This window comes from Nelusetta ayraudi, unplaced genomic scaffold (assembly GCF_046127955.1).
Source record: "Nelusetta ayraudi isolate G7.1 ecotype Tasmania unplaced genomic scaffold, CSIRO-AGI_Nayr_v1 ptg000050l, whole genome shotgun sequence".
NCBI lineage: Eukaryota > Metazoa > Chordata > Actinopteri > Tetraodontiformes > Monacanthidae > Nelusetta > Nelusetta ayraudi.
The window spans coordinates 2,042,362-2,059,891 of NW_027466100.1; the positions used below are offsets into that span (position 1 = coordinate 2,042,362).

The 17,530-nt window shown below is 40.8% G+C and overlaps 2 protein-coding genes and 1 long non-coding RNA gene across 4 annotated transcripts; all 3 read right to left on the reverse strand.

The window, feature by feature from the left end:
* Positions 1–1,430: 1,430 nt before the first annotated feature.
* Positions 1,431–3,097, reverse strand: LOC142895687 (uncharacterized). The gene is made up of 5 exons (XM_076036905.1): positions 2,917–3,097; positions 2,544–2,712; positions 2,061–2,209; positions 1,869–1,953; positions 1,431–1,775 (listed from the first exon to the last, which is right to left on the reverse strand). The coding sequence occupies exons 1-5, from the start codon at positions 3,095–3,097 to the stop codon at positions 1,661–1,663; spliced, it is 699 nt and encodes a 232-aa protein (XP_075893020.1). The 3' UTR covers positions 1,431–1,660.
* Positions 3,098–5,837: 2,740 nt separating this feature from the next.
* Positions 5,838–12,807, reverse strand: LOC142895893 (inter-alpha-trypsin inhibitor heavy chain H3-like). Of its 2 annotated transcripts, XM_076037235.1 has the most exons (13): positions 12,652–12,807; positions 11,762–11,922; positions 11,564–11,668; positions 10,622–10,784; positions 10,426–10,536; positions 10,223–10,351; positions 9,984–10,100; positions 9,634–9,802; positions 9,433–9,543; positions 9,130–9,311; positions 8,845–9,024; positions 8,219–8,337; positions 5,838–6,348 (listed from the first exon to the last, which is right to left on the reverse strand). In XM_076037235.1, exons 1-13 carry the CDS (start codon positions 12,721–12,723, stop codon positions 5,853–5,855), a joined length of 2,115 nt encoding a protein of 704 aa, XP_075893350.1. In that variant the 5' UTR covers positions 12,724–12,807; the 3' UTR covers positions 5,838–5,852. The 2 variants fall into 2 exon arrangements, with proteins under 2 accessions (XP_075893350.1, XP_075893351.1); XM_076037236.1 differs by lacking the exon at positions 5,838–6,348 and having other exon boundaries at positions 8,215–8,337.
* Positions 12,808–14,614: 1,807 nt separating this feature from the next.
* Positions 14,615–16,798, reverse strand: LOC142895808 (uncharacterized). The gene is made up of 3 exons (XR_012928263.1): positions 16,513–16,798; positions 16,112–16,434; positions 14,615–14,685 (listed from the first exon to the last, which is right to left on the reverse strand). It is a non-coding gene; the product is annotated as an uncharacterized LOC142895808 (long non-coding RNA).
* Positions 16,799–17,530: the final 732 nt, after the last annotated feature.

Genomic DNA, 17,530 nt, shown 5'->3' on the forward strand with positions numbered 1-17,530 from the left:
ACCAAAACTATATTCAAAACCGTGACAGCTTGTCACTGCTTTTCAAACAAACTATTTGCTTTACGACACACAACCTAAATTAGAATATTTTTGTTTTTAGATTGTTCAATCAAGCGGCAAAGCAGGATCGTTCACCATGGAGAGCACAGCTGAGCACAGTATGGAAAACAAAACAAAGACGCTCTCTGATCTCTAGTCTTACATGAGGAGAAATAAGACTGGATCAAGCAAGGACCATTCTGAGTAACAACGGAAGTATACAATGTGTATAATGTCAACGTCAACAAGCTGGACATGCTTGTGTTACCTAAATATATACTGGAAACAACCCTGAATCCGGAGAGCCACCTCCTGTTACCAGAAGTGTTACCATGTCATGTTTCCTAGAGCAGTCATTTTCAAAGCAAACGCTAACCCTAACCCCGACTCTAAGCCCAAGCCCAACCGCAACCCAAACCGATGTGCTGCAAAAAAAAACTTTTGTTGGCAAACTGAAGTAGGAATATGAGACGCAGCCTATTAAGTATGGCTTTACAGCCATACAGAAAAATGTTAGCTGATAATATTCTTATTCTAAACAAATAAATCAATCTCTGGATAGAAAATAAAAATAAGAAAAAGCATTCAATTTTATTTTTATTATTATTATTATTATTATTATTGTTATTATTATTATTATTATTATTATTATCATTATTATTATGAATTGTCTTTGGTGTGCATGTGAGTGTGAATGGTTGTTTGTCTCTATGTGGCCCTGCGATGAACTGGCGACTTGTCCAGGGTGTCACCCTGCCTTCGCCCTATGACAGCTGGGATAGGCTCCAGCAGACCCCCGTGACCCTGAGCTTGGGAATAAGCGGGTATGGAAGATGGATGGATGGATAGTTATTTTTGCAAATTTTATAACATTGTCTTTTGGTTCGCAAAGGGGGTCCAAATGCTAATGCTGTTTAGAGGACCATGGAGTGGAAAAGTTTGGAACCCCTGTTCCAGGGGACCAATAATGGTGATGGACCTGCCTCCAACACAGGTTTAGTATTACTTTTCCAAAGTCAGTTTAAAAAGAATTTAAAAAAAATACATTTAACCACTAAGCCACTTGCAGAGTTATGTGTCAGTTGCCTGTCCTTCACTGATAGTCACTGTATTAGGTTATTGTTAATTAGAGATCTAAGCTAGTATATTTTAGCTTGTTTTCAGTGCCCTTCTCACTGCCCTCAAATGCCGATTGTTTGCAATTTAAAAACTGTTTCTTTCCCAAGGATGACTTCCACAATTTAATTCCCATTGCATTCTAATTCCTTGCCTGTCCTTTGCAGTCCGGGACAGAAACACCAGGGTTAAATTACTAGGTACTTCGTTACCCATACCTGGCAACACATTCTGACTCGGATTCTGATAGTCGAAACACAGCAATCAAAACTCTCAGATTGGCTACTTGTTTATTTTGTGAGGGAAAAGTATTTCACTTCAATTCAGCTTTATTTGTAAGGCGGCATATCATAACAGAGTCAACTCTGTTGTGTTAACTCTGTTTGCTAAGTGCAGTTTAAAAGTATGACCATGCTCAGCCTTTTAAAAAGCAGAAACCTCAAGCAGACTCTCAAATCAAGGATGACAGGTTAGTTGAAGTCTTGCAGTGATCAATGTTTTCAAATTACAGCTCTGTGACAATAAAATTCTCCAGTCTTCTATGCAGGCCAGAACCGGAAGACACGAGCCAACAGCTCAGAGTCGGCGTGGAGACTATACTGTAGTCAACAGCTTCAGCTCTACAACGAAGGTAAGAAAGACATTTTAAATGTGATTAATGTTCATTACTGTTACAGTGCCCTTATTTTGTTCGAGCCATTGTGGTAGCAAACCTTGTTACATCAGCATACTGGCCATCGATCTCCAGTGTGGTTGTGGTGGGAATGATCTGCACCAGCCTGTAAACTGGCTGGAACACTGGGATGAGGACAGAAATGCAGAACAAAAGTAAAACAGACTTAGTATTGATCTGAGTATAAATAATACAAACAAATGCAGATTTTTTTCCCCCCTTTCTCACTCACCCAATATTCCTTCAATATTGGGGTCCTGTGACCTCTGTCTTAAAGCTGGCCAAAATATTTTCTTTCCATTTCTCTCATGAATTAAGATGACCAGGCGTGTATCTCCAGCATCGACATCTATTTCCTTGTCTCGGAAAATCACTGTCACACTGGAAGAGAAATCACATTTCAAGTTCTTTCTTTCAGTTAAGCAGGGACATTTTTCACACAGATAACTACTCTGACATGGTGCCTCAGGTGCAAATCCGAGCCAGGTTTTATCAAAGTCCAGCTTATGTAACGTGATGTGTGCCAAAAAGGCAGAGAATGCAGAAGACATAGACATGTCATAGACATGCAACATGAAATGTGTGTGTGTTCAGTCCCTTTATTTATGTGTCACAAATAGACTGAAATATTGAGATTAAATAAAATATGATAATTGCGTCAACTTGGGTATTTTAGGCTGCAAGGACCTTGAATACTATGTCTGTGCCAAGTCACCTTCCAATTGTGATGGTGTCCTGTCCATTGTGGTGTGTTGTAGCCTGGTCCTGTCTCACAGTGACTCCTGTGGTGTCAATCTCAACATGATCCTCAGGCCCAAGGTGAATTTTGATTCTTGAGAAGTATTCACCCGCTCCCGAATCGAGTTCGCCATTCACTGACAGCCCTATAAAGAGATAAACCGACAAATGTGGGACACTTGATTTAATAAACAAAATATTTCATTCAGTCTACGCTGACTTTGTAACAGACACAAATATCTCAAAGTCAAAAAACACAGTGGCATATGCAGAGTAATAGGGTTTTATTAGGCTAATGTTTGAAGAATTTGAAAGAAAAAAGTATGTGCACAAAGAAGACCTGTACTGACCTCTGCTGGGATGGTGGAGTAGTTTAAGGCGTAAACCCCCAGTCACGTCCAAGCAAAGTGGATCATTCTGACTGTCTGTTTTTAGAAGAATCCTGAAACGGACAGAATCTGCAAAGGGAAACTGAATCACACAGAAACCCAAGCATCTAGAACTGTTTGTTGGTGCATGCCTGAATATCATTCAAAGATCTGTAATTTCTATTTCTTTGATGTGAAACTTATGAAACAGTAATTTTTAGTTAGATCTGCAAGCTTACATGCATTAAGTTATTTAGTCCTTTAGACAGGAGGACAATTCAAACAGTTTTAAACACTAAACATGCCAAACTGAGTCTTTGTAGTTTCTTTCGCAACACAGCAAATTATTGAAATCATAACACAAACTATAATCTATCCATCCATCCATCCGTTTTCAATACCCACTTCTTCCTGCACTCAGGGTGACAGGGGTCTGCTGGAGCCTATCCCAGCTGTCATAGGGCACCATGGACAAGTCGCCAGTTCATCGCAGGGCCACATAGAGACAGACAACCATTTGCACTCACACACATACACCTACGGTCAATTTAGAGTTTCTAATTCAAAATGATATGATCAATAAACAAAATTTACCTAAGACGGTAACAGATGGAATCTGACCTGCAACTTGATAATAGATAGATAGATAGATAGATAGATAGATAGACAGATAGATAGATAGATAGATTAGGTAATGATACATTAACTAACTCGTCAGATAAAGAATATAGCTTAGATATAAAGATAAGAATGAAGAAAAAGAAACACATGAAAGAATATTACCTGCATCTGGCACCATGTGAAAAACTAGAAAAAAGGGGAAGGGGGGGGTTGATCAGTGTTCTGTTTGCATGGAACCTGTAGGTGAATGGCCAGTACAGCAGCATCTTGTTTTGTTATGATAAATTTGTTTTTAAATTTGACATTATCTTTGTTATGACTAAGAGAAGAGTTGAAAACCCAATGCAGCAGCTACATCCAAAGTGCCTAAGGTAAGGGTTAGCCAATACTACAAAGAAGAGAAAGGAAAATAACACAACGGTTAATGTGTTTTAAAAAATTAAAATGTCTTTCCCTCTATCGCCCGAGCCAAAGCCCACTGTTGTGGCTTAAATTGCAGCTTTATCAAGTGAAGTGGAGTGTGGTCCACATTGACTGGATGTTTATAATAAAAGCAAGAATGGAATTTGCAGGATTTTAGAAAATGTAGTTTCAATGTCACAACATTGATTGACATCTGAGTCCATTTCTGTATTGTTGCAAACCCAATAGAGGAGGTCCATCACCCTGTGAATTCAAATTATGTTACTACTGTTGGATAATTTTCACACTTCATATTTTTAACCTTACAAGTCTGCAGATGCACAGTATGTGTGATGCATTGCGCCGCTTGAGTTCCAAATGACGCTAAAAATTGCTTCTACATCTTCACATCTGTATGATCACATGTTTCTAAAAATGTAAAAAGCATTTAAAAATGTTCCTTTTTTGAAAAAAAAAAAAAAAAAAAAAAAAACTTAACTAAACCTCTTGACATGTTATTCATGCAAAGAAAAAAAAAGGAAATAATATGCCTAAATGTAGTATTTGAATACCTTATAGTTGTATTAAGCAGGATAAACAGCCCAATGTCCCACTCAGATCTTGAAAGGTTTAGGCTTGTTTTTCCTTGGCTACATATTTGTGCTGCTGTCCATTGCCAGTGCTAGCTATAATGCCTTGTTTTGCACTAGTCTGACTTGAATGCAATTCTTTTTTTTGACTTAAGGTGCTATTAAGTTACGATCCTCTAGGTTTTTTTTTTTTTTTTTTTTAATTTACTCTTTTTACTCTAAATTTGGTAAACAGAGCCGAGGCAAATCCCAGCTTGATTCTGCTACTGCATGGTAAAAAAAAAAGAAGAAAAAAACAAAACCAAAAAAACAACAACAATAGAACATGGTCACCACTCCAACATTAGTGAACATACTCTTGCTGACTATGAACTCAATACTGGTGTTGTGTGGATTGATATTGTATCGTCATGTCTGTTTTAGGATCTGCTCTCATAATGAAGTATTAACAAGTATTTCAACATAATATACAGTTACTTTGCTATTTGCAGGATAAATCCACTACTTGTTGTGGACTAAGTTACATCTACAGTACTTCTTGCTATAAGGCGGTGCACTACAACTGTGTATATCTTTGGTTTGAGTTGGCATCGGATTGGAATGGAAGTCACATCACAACTGGGTAGCTTTTCGACTTCAGTGCAGCTGATTGCTGAGAATTATCGCTTGTTTTCTTACAAATCCATCTTGAAAAGCTCCACTCTCAATTGTTTTCAGTCAGTCAGACTATGAAAATGCAATAGCTACAGCCAGGTCTTTGTTGTAACAAAACAGGAGCCTTCTGTGAGTTCCTGTGGCATGCATTCAGCAGGGACAACCAAGACAAGAAGAGCAAAGAATGAGCAAAGAACCAAAGAATGGCACTGAAGGCAACTTCTGCCACCCCTTGCACCAAAATGACATTTCAAGCTGTTTACAAACTTTCTTATGGAGACAATAAGTAATGGAATGAGGGTTTGTCTGTCCAGATATTTTTTGGCCACGTCTCGCGTTTGTGAATTTAAAAATAAATCATTCTGTTTGTTAAGCATTACATTCCAAGAGATGCATTTGTGTTCACAGTTCAGATTAGCCATTCTGATGGGTTCTCACACAATGGATCCAATTCTGAATCTATCCGTTAGCTTACAACAATGTTTTTTTTTTGTTGGTGTTTTAGCAACTATTCAGTAAAACTTTCTGAATGTGACTAATTTAGATGAATTCAACATTTCTCCTTTATCAGGGGAACTGTTAAAACCACAAAAACACATTCAATGACACACAACAAATAAAATAATTTGATACCTTGAAAGGTTGCATGATTTACAAAGTTAGAGTTTGATGAAAATAAATAAAACACATGTAATCACAATTAAATAAATTACTTATCATACCTGGATTAGAGCTGAAGACCCTATGGAATGAAGAGCCAGGCAACATCATGGGTGGAGCATGGCCAAAACCAAAACTAGGTGGAACAGGTGGACCACGATGACCAGGTAGACCAGGTAGACCAGGTAGACCAGGTAAATGATGATTGCCAGTACCATGACGATTAGTTATAGTAGGGCGAACTCGAGCAGATACAGAACCACCCGCACCACCAGAAACAGCTAGATGAGAAGTATAATGAAACCCCAAAGAACTATCCTGTCTCTGGGATGCTTGTCCTTCTTTTGGTTTGTGGTGAACATCTGTGATGTCGCCCGTTGGCTTGGTGACCACCATGGATGTGAGTGGGGTCACAAAGCTGTACTTGAGTGACAGCCTCAAAGCCTCTTCCTTGACATTGTCTTTCTCAGGCCCGGATAACTGAAGCCTGTATGACAAAACAGCCTGCTTATAACAACACTTAATACAACATAAGCATGCATGCATGAGAATTAAAACATTCACAGCACGCCTCTTGATGAATTGCGCACAATTACCCAAAACATAATACCTAAAACATATTTTGAAATTCCACTGATCAGTTTGAAGGTTGGGAAGCTCATGAATCAACGTTTGTAAAAAAAAATCCTAACAGTTCTACAGTTCTTTCACGTCATGTTTTTCCATAAGAGTTCTTCAATTGGTGTGGTTCATGTGTGGTGGAATCCAAGACACATGAACCCAATTTGTTTTGAAAAAGCAAATATACATCATCTCTGATAAACATACATTTACATCTCAGGCAAATGAAAGTATGTATGTATGGGTTTTTTTCACAAGGACATTTTGAGTCAAATTGGACTCATTCTTTTTTAGGACACTTGGATGACATCACAATAGAAGTATCGAGACATGTTATGGTCTGTTTTTATATTGGAGGTGTGGCCATCCCAATGTGTACATGCACCAAATATTCTTCTCTCTGTCCATGAAAAGAAATGGATGAAAAAGGTTTGGATGAAGTCATCGTCGTCGTCGTCATAAGTGCCATCACCCATTTGGTGCTTGACGAACCATCACTCTACCTTTTTTCTAGCTAAATCCCAGAGGTGTCTTGTCTTCATGCCAAAGCTATCAAGGAAAGTCCTCCGCTGACACCCCTCTGGCACGCTTGCCTGGAATTTTCCCGCTGAGACTGAGAATCTTCCAATGCCTCCTTCCCCAGGAATTTTGTCTGATGTGTCTCAATTGTTTGCAGTTGCGCTCTCTGCTTGCTGATCTTTTGTAAAACTTCTTCATTGGAGACGTGGTCCATGTAAGAGATCCAAAGCATCTCAACAGCTTCTAGATTCCGTTGCGTCTCTGCTGTTAGTGTCCAGGACTCACAGCCATATATAAGAGTTGACCAAACATATGCTTTAAGCAACCGGACTTTTATCTTGATGGACAGCTTCCGATCGAGGAGAAGTGGTCTAATCGCCAGAATGCATCTTTAGAGATGCCTATTCTGCGTCTGATCTCATTTTTGCAGCGTGCGTCCGTTGTTACCAGAGCTCCAAGGTAGTTATATGAGTTGTCTTGCTCTATTGGTGTGTTCCTATGCTGCATCTGGTAAACTGGAGGGGTCTCTGACTTTGATATGACCATGACCTTTGTCTTCTTACTATTGATTTGTAGACCAAAACGCTTGCTGTACAGTGACATCATCAAAGAGTGACTGTAGGTCCTCAGTCGAAGAAGCGAGGAGCACAGTGTCATCAGCATATCGAAGATTATTGATTTTACTGCCATTGATTAAGACTCCCTCCGGCCGACCTTCTAATTGTCGCAGGATTATCTCCGAGTACAGATTGAAGAGATCTGGTGACATGACACACCCTTGTCTCACACCTCTCTTGATCGGGAACCAGTTGGTTTTTCCCTCTGATAGGCGTACTGCTGCACGTTGGTCGCAGTCAACTGATCTGATGACTCGCAAGTCCTTGTCATCAATCTTAATATTTTCAAGCATTTTAAAGAGCTCAGCATGTCTGACCTTATCAAACTCTTTCTAGTAGTCAATAAAGACAAGATACAGATCCTGTTGCTGTTGGATGGTTCTTTCAGCAAACTTTCTCAGCACAAAAATCACATGGATGAAGCATTGGATGAAGGAAGTGATGGTGATGATATAGAACTGCTCAGGCAACAGGTTCTTTTCAAGACGTATCGTTCTATGACCTTTTATAACTTATAACTTTTTCAAGTTTTGCACATCTCAAAAAGTTTGGTTTTAGTATTCCAAAAGAAAGAGACACTGAAGTTGAGATGTTACTCACTCTTTCTCCATGAGCTGTTTCACCGTGAGATAAGCCCAGACTCTCTGGATGCGATCAAACTTTGTTTCAGGGGGCTCCAGGGATATATTTGGGTTGTTAAACACCATTCTTGTATTACTCTGTGACAGCCAAAACAAAATGTCAAGTGAGTACATTCACAATAAGGCGTTAAAAAAAAGAAGAAAGAAGAAGAAGAAGGAGGATGGCAGGTCACATTCAGGTGAACTAATCGCAGTTTTTACTACTCGTCGTTTGCATCAGTGTAAGACATTCCAGTATGTTTAACTGCAGTGTGCTGAGCAAATCACTGAACTTTGGTGAAAGCAAGGTTGTGCTGCCCACTGAGAAAGTCTTCAATTCAGGTTTCACTGAGCTTTAAATGTGAACAATACAATCATGTAAACAGTTTAACACTTCCTGTCCTTCCGTTTCATTTCTTTATCTGTTACCTTTAGTGGTTGGCTTGCTGCAGTGTCTCCCTACTTTCATTTTAAGAATAAGGAAACTGCATGGTAATGGAATACAATAAATGCTACAATGGGATGGAAATGCTCTCTGCTAAAGCTTGGTATGGGGGATGAAATCTGAGTGATACAGCCAAGGGTGCAGTGTTGACCGGGTCTCACCGAAATGGCAACAACTTGGGGAGTGAAGGTTTCAATGTCATTGTTAGTGATCTCTCCGGCCACAACAATCTCAGACCCATTGTAATATTGGCTGAAGTTAGTCTGGGTTAGATTTGTCCCACCGACATAAACCATCATCACGTCTGTCAGCAGTGGGGTGGCCACCTCTTCATAGAAACCCTGCAGGCATACAATGGGAGTGGATGTAACTTCAAGTTTGCTGCTGCTATCAGTGTTTTATCGTTTCATTATTGATTTGAAATGATCAACAATGGTTTGAAATACCTGCAGCTGTAAATTGGCATCTGCGTCTTCATAAATCCGCCGCGCTGCGCCATCGTTCTGAAGTGCCATGCTTTCCAGGAACTCAAAGTTGACGTCAAAGCCAAAACCGAGACAATAGAGTGGAAATTTCCCTGCTATGGCCCTTTTCACATTTGATTGTATTTTGTCCAGGTTTATCACCCCTGAAAAGAGACAAGTGGCATACAACTGGGCTAGTATGATACATATCATCACTACCACGATAAATGATGCGCGTTGAGGATATGGATTGTTGTTCATCCAGCTTGTCTGCTTGATAGTAACCGGTGGTTGGGTCTCCATCAGTCAGAAGGATCAGGATGGACGCTGAACCCTCTCTGGGATTTGCGTTCAGCATTCGCGCTCCCTCCAGCACCGCGCTGTTGATGTTGGTGGCTGCAATGGATGAGAGGGCAGTAAATGGGGCAAGTCTGCTTTTTTTGTCCTGTCTGCAAAGAGTCTGGAGAAGTGCCGCAAAGACCTCACCTCCTCTGTCCTTGATATTCTGTGCAAATATTTTGGCGCTGTCCACATTTGCGCTGGTGGCCTGAACAAGTTCTCGCTTCCAGTGAAACAGGTTGCTATCGAAAGAGATCACACCAAAGTAGTCGTCTTCCGCCAAGTCGTTCAAGATGTGGATTAGAGCAATACGGGTCTAGAAGAAATCAAAGACATTGTTTTCTCAACGATCCCAAGATCTTTCATTGTACTATTTGTTGATGTGAGCTTCCAGAACTTGTAATGTATCATCATATTGAATCCCATGACAGAAAAGTGATTTATTCTTTATTTGAAAGTTTATAACCTATCATGCATAAGCCATATGAAGAGTGCACCTGTTCTATTTTCCTGCCGTGCATTGAGCCACTTTGATCGATGACAAAGACAACATTTTTTGATAAGCGGACGAGATTAGATGGAGCAAAATGATGAACAAAGTATCCATTGGATATCTGCAGAAGATACAAAAACATTTGTGATACAGGACAGAAATAATTCTGGGAGAATACTAATACACGTTTTTTTTTTAAAGCACTAAAACCTAATTTGTGCTTCATATTTTGTCTAAACATACCTTGATGTCTCCCAGGCTATTGTTTCTGTTCACATCGTACAAAATAACCAGATCACCGTTCAGACCCTCATCTCCGCAGCTGTCACACATCTTCTGTTGGTCCTCGGTTGGGTAGAAGTACACCCATGCCTGAACAACAGAAACACTTTAGCTTTGAAGATGGTACTGCTAAGGATTTTGTAAACCTGCACCGCCAACACTACCTCTTTGTCTACAATTGTTCTGGTGACAGCATTAGCCAGGGCGTTAGTGTTTAGTCCTCCTTTAATATCCAGGAAGCTGATGCCGGCTTTCTCACTAATGTGCACGTCAACCTGGCATTGAGAACAACATTCAAATAAAAGCCATAGCAAGTTTTGACCACAGAGGTTGGTAATAACTTCATCAGCAAAGACTCACCTTAAAGTCCCTGACAGGCTGCATGGGGCGAGCATGGATTTGCAGCTCATATTTGCCAAGCCTCCTTTTGAGCAGTTCCTCATACGTCAGTTCAAATGTGATTTTTTTGTGAGGAGCTACAGTTACAGATGTTTTGAATTCCTCCAGGGTCCTCCCCACAGAACTGCAGCGGTAATATCACTTTCATTATATGACGTTGAACATTTTCCGCACAAAGGTTCGAATGAGAGCCCTCTTTGCTGGTTGTGGATATGAGTTGTTTCAAGGAGATAGTAGCTTTTCATGAAAGATTGTTGCATTGCATGATTTCCACAGCAGAATGTGAAATAAGTTATTTAAAAATCAAGCTCAATGGCCCACTGTGTGACATCAAAAATGTAGAAAAACATTTTGGCGAATTCGCTTTTTGACTTAAAATCATCACTGTAGTTCTGATTGTTCAGAGACGCGAGCTGCTCAGACAACCACTGGTATTAGTTTTGTGTTTCTATCTTCTTAATACTGAATATTTATATTATCCACTAGTAAAGAAATGGCCATATTGCATGAAAAAATGTTTGCTTGATTTATGATTTTTATATTGGTAAAAGCTTAACATATTGCCCATAAATACATGAATAAAAGTGTATACTCGCTGTACTATAAAAGTAATTTGGCATTTCTACCCTTAGAACGGTTCTCATAAGAATATACATAGAGCAATAAGGGTCTTGCTCCTAGTTAGCTGCCGTCTTGTGCTGCCATTTCTTCAGGAAGCCCGCCTGACAGTGCCCTAAATACAAAACACGCCGCTAGGCAGGCTTCCTTAAATACTGGGCTTCCTAAAAAGTTTTACACATTGGACCTTTAAAGCAGACCACTTAAAAAAAAATATCAAAAAAATAGCATAGAAATTGTCCAGATTGACTGAATGAGATGAATATGTTGACGTAAACAATCTACCTGACAATCCCAGCACTTTCTCCACGGGACACAGCAGCATCGTACTGCTGTTGGGCCTGCTCCTTGGCTTTGACTACACCATCATACTCTTTGCCATCTATAAGCCTGAAGAAAACAAAGACAGCGCACAATTGGTCTTCAAAGCACTCCAATGCATTCATGTAAACGATGTTGATGTTTTTTTCTTGCTTCACGCACATTTTAAATTTACTTATGAAGGCATTTTTGGGAATCTGGACATGGAATTCGATTTCCTTTGACTCATCCATACGATTCACCACGCGACTTGTGATGACAGTGATGGCATAACGACTGGTCACCGTAGCGTTAATGTGGAAACTGTAGATGTCCCAGTCACCCTGAACAAAAACAATAAGCATGTTGGCACAAAAAAGGCTCAGTTGGCTGAGAGACAATCAGCTGAGCAAATAGCAAATTACGGGAACACGGAAGAAAAAAAAACGTAATCGGGAGAGATCTCATTGGTCCAGCAGCAGAAACTCCCTCTTTGCTTCTTCTTTTTTTTTTTTTCTTTCAATAAGAGCCAGTTGTTCATTGTGATCATTCAGTTGAACTCTCTCATAACCTCGTTGTTTACATACCCTGGACTAATGATTCACAAAAAAAAAAAAAATCAATTCATTTATTCTTTTGCCTGCCACAGAGTCAAATTTTATATATCTTTAATTATATACAAATGTCTTTCCAACTTCCTCCTTCTAAGAAGCATAAACACTTACGTGAGACTTAAGATAAAATTTCCTTTTTGAACAATACAATTTATTTTTGACCTAATTTCATAAATGTTTGTTCCATTCCCAATATGGATTACTAAAGTACGGCAATCAAACACGCACAACAACACAAGTCTATTTCTAAGTTGTGTGTATCAATGCAAAATACAGAAAGTCTTACAACCACCACATTGTCATGTTTATTAAAGCCAACTTCCTATGTATGACAAGTAAAAAAAAAAAAAAACCAAAAACAGAGGAAAAGGGGCAAATTTAAAATGTTGCTATTGAACAAAAGGTATTGACATTAGTATAAGTATCAATGCAGATAATCATTGCAATGTTTGACCTTACCCTATTGGGTAGAGTCGTCGCCAAAGCCAGCAGTAGCCCAAAGAGAGTGAATTGCACCAAGGCTTTCCCCATGATGGCTTCCTCCCCAGAGTGCAGCTCACGCTGCAGTAAATGCTTTTATACCTCCAGCTGACCAGCCCACCTTTTTTTTCCTATCTGTTTAAAGGGCAAACTCCTATCTCACAGTCCTCAAAAAAAAAGAAAAAAAACATGTTGCTGTGTACACATGTACCTACACACAAACGGAAAAAGGGCCTTCAACCCTCAGGTATAACTATTGAGACTTACGATGACACCGAGTTGCCTGCACTGCCATCACACAGGAATGTCTTTTCAACCCCCACAACCAAAGAAAAAGAAACCATGGACCAAGGCTACAACAAAGGCTAAGAGCAAATTGTCCCAAGACACAGGGATTCTACTGGAGAACGGATTTGCTCCACTTTCTCAAAATCCTGACTCCCTGAAAGAAGGCTCATCTTCCAGCTCCACAGACAGGTATGAGACTAAATCAAATGCTAAAAGGCTACAGAAAGAGCTAACCACTGGGCCCCAAACTCTGATTGTGGGTGCTGGAGCTGTGAATGGAGTAGAAAGCTTTTGCAGCAAAAACACCAAAGTACTCTGTTTCAACAATGACATGGTGTCTGATGTCTCGAAGAAGATCCTGAACATTGATGCTTAGCATCCGACGGCTAAAGCTTTCATCATACACACAGGAGTCCTTGAGGTTGTGAAGCAACAATCTGAGGTATTAAAGCAAGATTTCACTGATCTGATAAACAAAGTGCGATGTTTGACTACTATACGGTGTTTTTCAGTGGACCCCTACTGCCAGTTCGTTAAAGAGATGAGAGATTATTCAGCTGGCTGATAATGCTAAACAGATAGCTCAAAGATGTGAGTGCCGCTCAATCAATGAACTTTATTGACAACTTCAGCATCTTTTTAAGAATGCAGGCCACCTCTGTAGGGCAGATGGAATTTAACAAGTCAGGAGTACATTTGCTAAGCTGAAAACCTTTTTTTTTTATCCTTTGTTCCACACACAAGCAGCCCATGTCAAGGACAAGAAGCAAGATGTTCCAAAACAACAGATAAGAAGGCACTCTGGTGCAAGCGCTGAGATAAGGACTGATCATGGAGAATAGCAGAATCAGAGAGAACCTGCAGCGTCATCATCCTCTCCCCAAAAAGTGGAGTCTTCACTAGCCCCAACAAGGGGAGTCTCACCAAGCCCCAACAGAAGAAACACAACCCTCGCTCCCCCAGACGTTTTGATTTCTATTCTCCTTTGTTATTGCTTTTAATCTCTTTTTTCTCTGCACTTTGTCTTTGAAGACTCTGTGTTATTTGTTTTTTAATTCTTTTAAAATGTTTGAACTTTAAATCGTGTGTGTATATATATACACTGCAGCTTTTACATGCAGTGCTGGCTAAATGAGCAACACAAACATGAACTGTTAATATAAACACAGCATGGATAAAAAGTCTGTTATGTACATTCAGTGGTTGGTCAGATTCACACTGTAGCTACTGAAGATGTACCAGTAGCTACTGGTACGTCTTCTTAACATGACACTGCACTGGAGCCTGATGATCTTCAGTGCTGCATGAGGTACGTTGATGCAAAATTTAAACAAATCAGAGATGAGACTCAGCCGAGACATGCCAGTTGAATACAGTATATATGCACATGGTTGATGAAACTTCTTCCTCATCCTCCTCCTCCTCCTCCTCTTCCTCCTCCTCTTCCAGAAAAACAGAACTGGAAGACAAAGTGTGACTCAGAATGAAGTAGAGAGTCCTGGCTCTGGCTTCGGCCAGCTGATGTGGTCTGGCTGGAATAAGGGCGTCCTGGTCTGAGGGCAGTGCGGGAGAGGCCACGGGCCACTGACCAAGGGAGAGGGGCGGGGACAAAGCCCGGGGAGCAGCCGGAGAATGGAAGTGATATGGCGGCGGGGACCCTGGGCTGTCATTCCAGAAGAGGGGGAAAGTGCAGGCCTCTGGACCCAGGACTGCGTATGCTGATACCTGAGGAGATTACACAACGGGTCAATATTAAACTCAGTAATTATTAACGGCTTAGCTAAAAATTCAAATACTGGTAGCATGGTGAATCTATGTGCGTGAAGGCTAATTGCATGGGACGTCCTCAGTGCTGCGTCACAGAACCCACCCTCCTTGGAGCACAAACCTCAACCAGAAGCTGGACTTCTAAGATTTAAAAGCCTAAAGGAATCGTTTACAATCAGACAATCATTAGAAAGATTTCCCCCTGCTTCGAGGTGAAAAGTAGCCAAACTAAAATGGAACTAATGGGACGCCTTGTCCTGATAGCAGCTGATCAAGCTGATAGTCCGTGAGCCTTGACGGCACGCGCCCTTTTCCCAGGAGGAATATTTTTTTATATTCCAATGATATACAACACATTCAGTATTGCTTGTCAGGTATCAACAGAATGTCTCGAATTTCACAAGTGTCATGTTGCCGAAGCCCTTCTAGGAAAGTTTGGCCTCTAGGTGGATATTTTGTGGACACCAGGGAAATGTCCAAGGAAGACAAGAGCCTGAGCAAAATGAAGAATCATTACCGTTCTAAATACACAGAGGACTCCACGACACATGCGTGGGGATGTATTAACACCATCTTCACTTCTGACTGAATCTGTGCTGCCCATTTTGACAACATAATCAATGATGTTCTACATGTTTAGAGATGGAGGTAATGCACAAGCTAAAGCTTTGGCTACCTGACACATACAAAACTAGTGTTTCTTAGCTGCTTTTCTAACTTGCAATGTTGTATATTGCACCTATTTGTCGCAAAAAGCTACAATGCACACACGCAGGTTTATGCACCACGATTGGCTGGTTGTCTGACAGTGATATCTGTACTTTACTTGAGTATTTCTTTTTCTGACAGCTTTTTACTTTTGCTCCCTGCATTTGTGCACACATTTCTGTATTTTCTACTTTTTACATTGGAAAAAAAGCTTGTTGCTGCTTGAAGTGGAAATATTTGAACTTTGCTGTGTGTATTAAATATAAAAGTGGAACATGTCTTAGAGGGAGATTATTTTAGAGTACCTCAGTTTTGGGGTCACTCTGGTCAGTTCAGTCCAGATTATTATGTCACAAGTTTATAATTTTTGCCAAATTGTCAACAAATGTATTGTTTTATTAATGGCAAAAAAATTAATATTATTTACTTTTTTACTCAATTACATTTCAGAACGTCTACTTTCTTACTGTTACTTGAGTAAAGGAGTTGAATCAGTAGTTGAATTTTACTTAGTATTTTTTTTTTTTAATACAGGTATCCACAATTACAGTACAGTACAGAATGTGAATACTTTACCTGCCTCTGGTTGAATGTTATTTTCTTTTTAGATGAAATCTTTGTGTACTTTTGTTTTTATAAACAACACAATGAATGGCACGGCTGGCCGCAAACCCACATCTAAAGCACCTGCATGGAGTCCATGTTTACGAGGGATAACCTGATCCCAAAGCTGCTGTCTGCTGATGCTGAGGGAGTTGCTGCGGGACCCTTGGGTGACAATGAGGACTTCCTGGGCCCAGTCATCCATTAGCTGCTGCAGGTCCTCAGGCAAGCTGCTCTCCTGAACACTCATGGACGTGGCCGTGTATGAGCCTATTTTGTTGTTGCTGTTGTTAGCCTGAGCTTGTGCGAGTCCTATTACTGGCTGATGAGAGGGGGTTGTGGACCCAGTGGGTGGCTGCTGTGACTGAGTGTAAGTCCCTGGACCAGCTCCAGACCCTGCGAAGACACACAAACATGCTGCGACACCATGTTTGCTTAGTTGGCAAAGAATTCTTTGGAGACAAAGTTACGTACTGGCTCCACGCTCTTTGCCCAGACACAGCCTCTTCAGCGTTGACCCTTTGTGACAAGGTGGGGGGTGGGGGGAGGCACTCAATGCAGAGAATTGTTTTCTCGGTAGAGATTAATGGCGATGCTGAGTGAGGAGATGCAGAGCAAAACAAAGCTGCAGCACAACAAAAGTGAACAAAGCGATCAGTCCCCTGAAATGAGACACTAAACATACAAAGTCATGCTCCGCCTTGACAGAGAAATAGGACAGAAGTAACCAGAGACAGAGAGAGAGAGAAGATGAGATATGATGTTCCATAACAGAAGGTGCATGTGACTGTCTTGAGTCACCTGATGCATGGCAAATCAGACAGACATGTGTATGTGTGTTTATTTTGTCTTTTGGTGAACACGGCAATCCTGATTGGATGGTGAAACGTATCCATCTGTCCACAAATGCCACCTGCGGACGGTACCACCTCATTCAAAATACGCAGCTTTTCTCACTTGCCCAAGCAAGAGGGGTTGTCTGGTGAGACATCTCACTCATATTACTCAGAGAACCGGGGTTATGTAAATAATCTTAAATTCTCTTTCCTAATACTAATACTCAATGTCTCACTATGGGATATGGCAGCTCCCACATTGCCAGACAAGCTTATCTATCGTCTACCAACCGTCCAAGAGCGTAGCCTGTTCCAACGAGGACTGTGAAACCACTTGCGCCATAGACAGAGCAGAGACGTCCAGCATGTAATGACGAACAAACGTGAGTGGCAAGGACCAACTTGCCACAACACAAATGTCCTGAACAGAGACCCCCCCACCCCCCCGAATGAGGCCCAGGATGTAGGCACTCCTCGACTCGAGTGTGCACACAGGCCACTAGGGGGCAGCAAGCCCTGACTCGAGTACGCCAAGGCAATCGCCTCCACCATCCAGTGGGACAGGCATTGCCCTGTAAGATGTATGTTTTCCCTTGTCGCTCCAACTAAAACCTTTTGAGGTAGTAAATGCCATCAGGTCAATGGGAGAACATGAG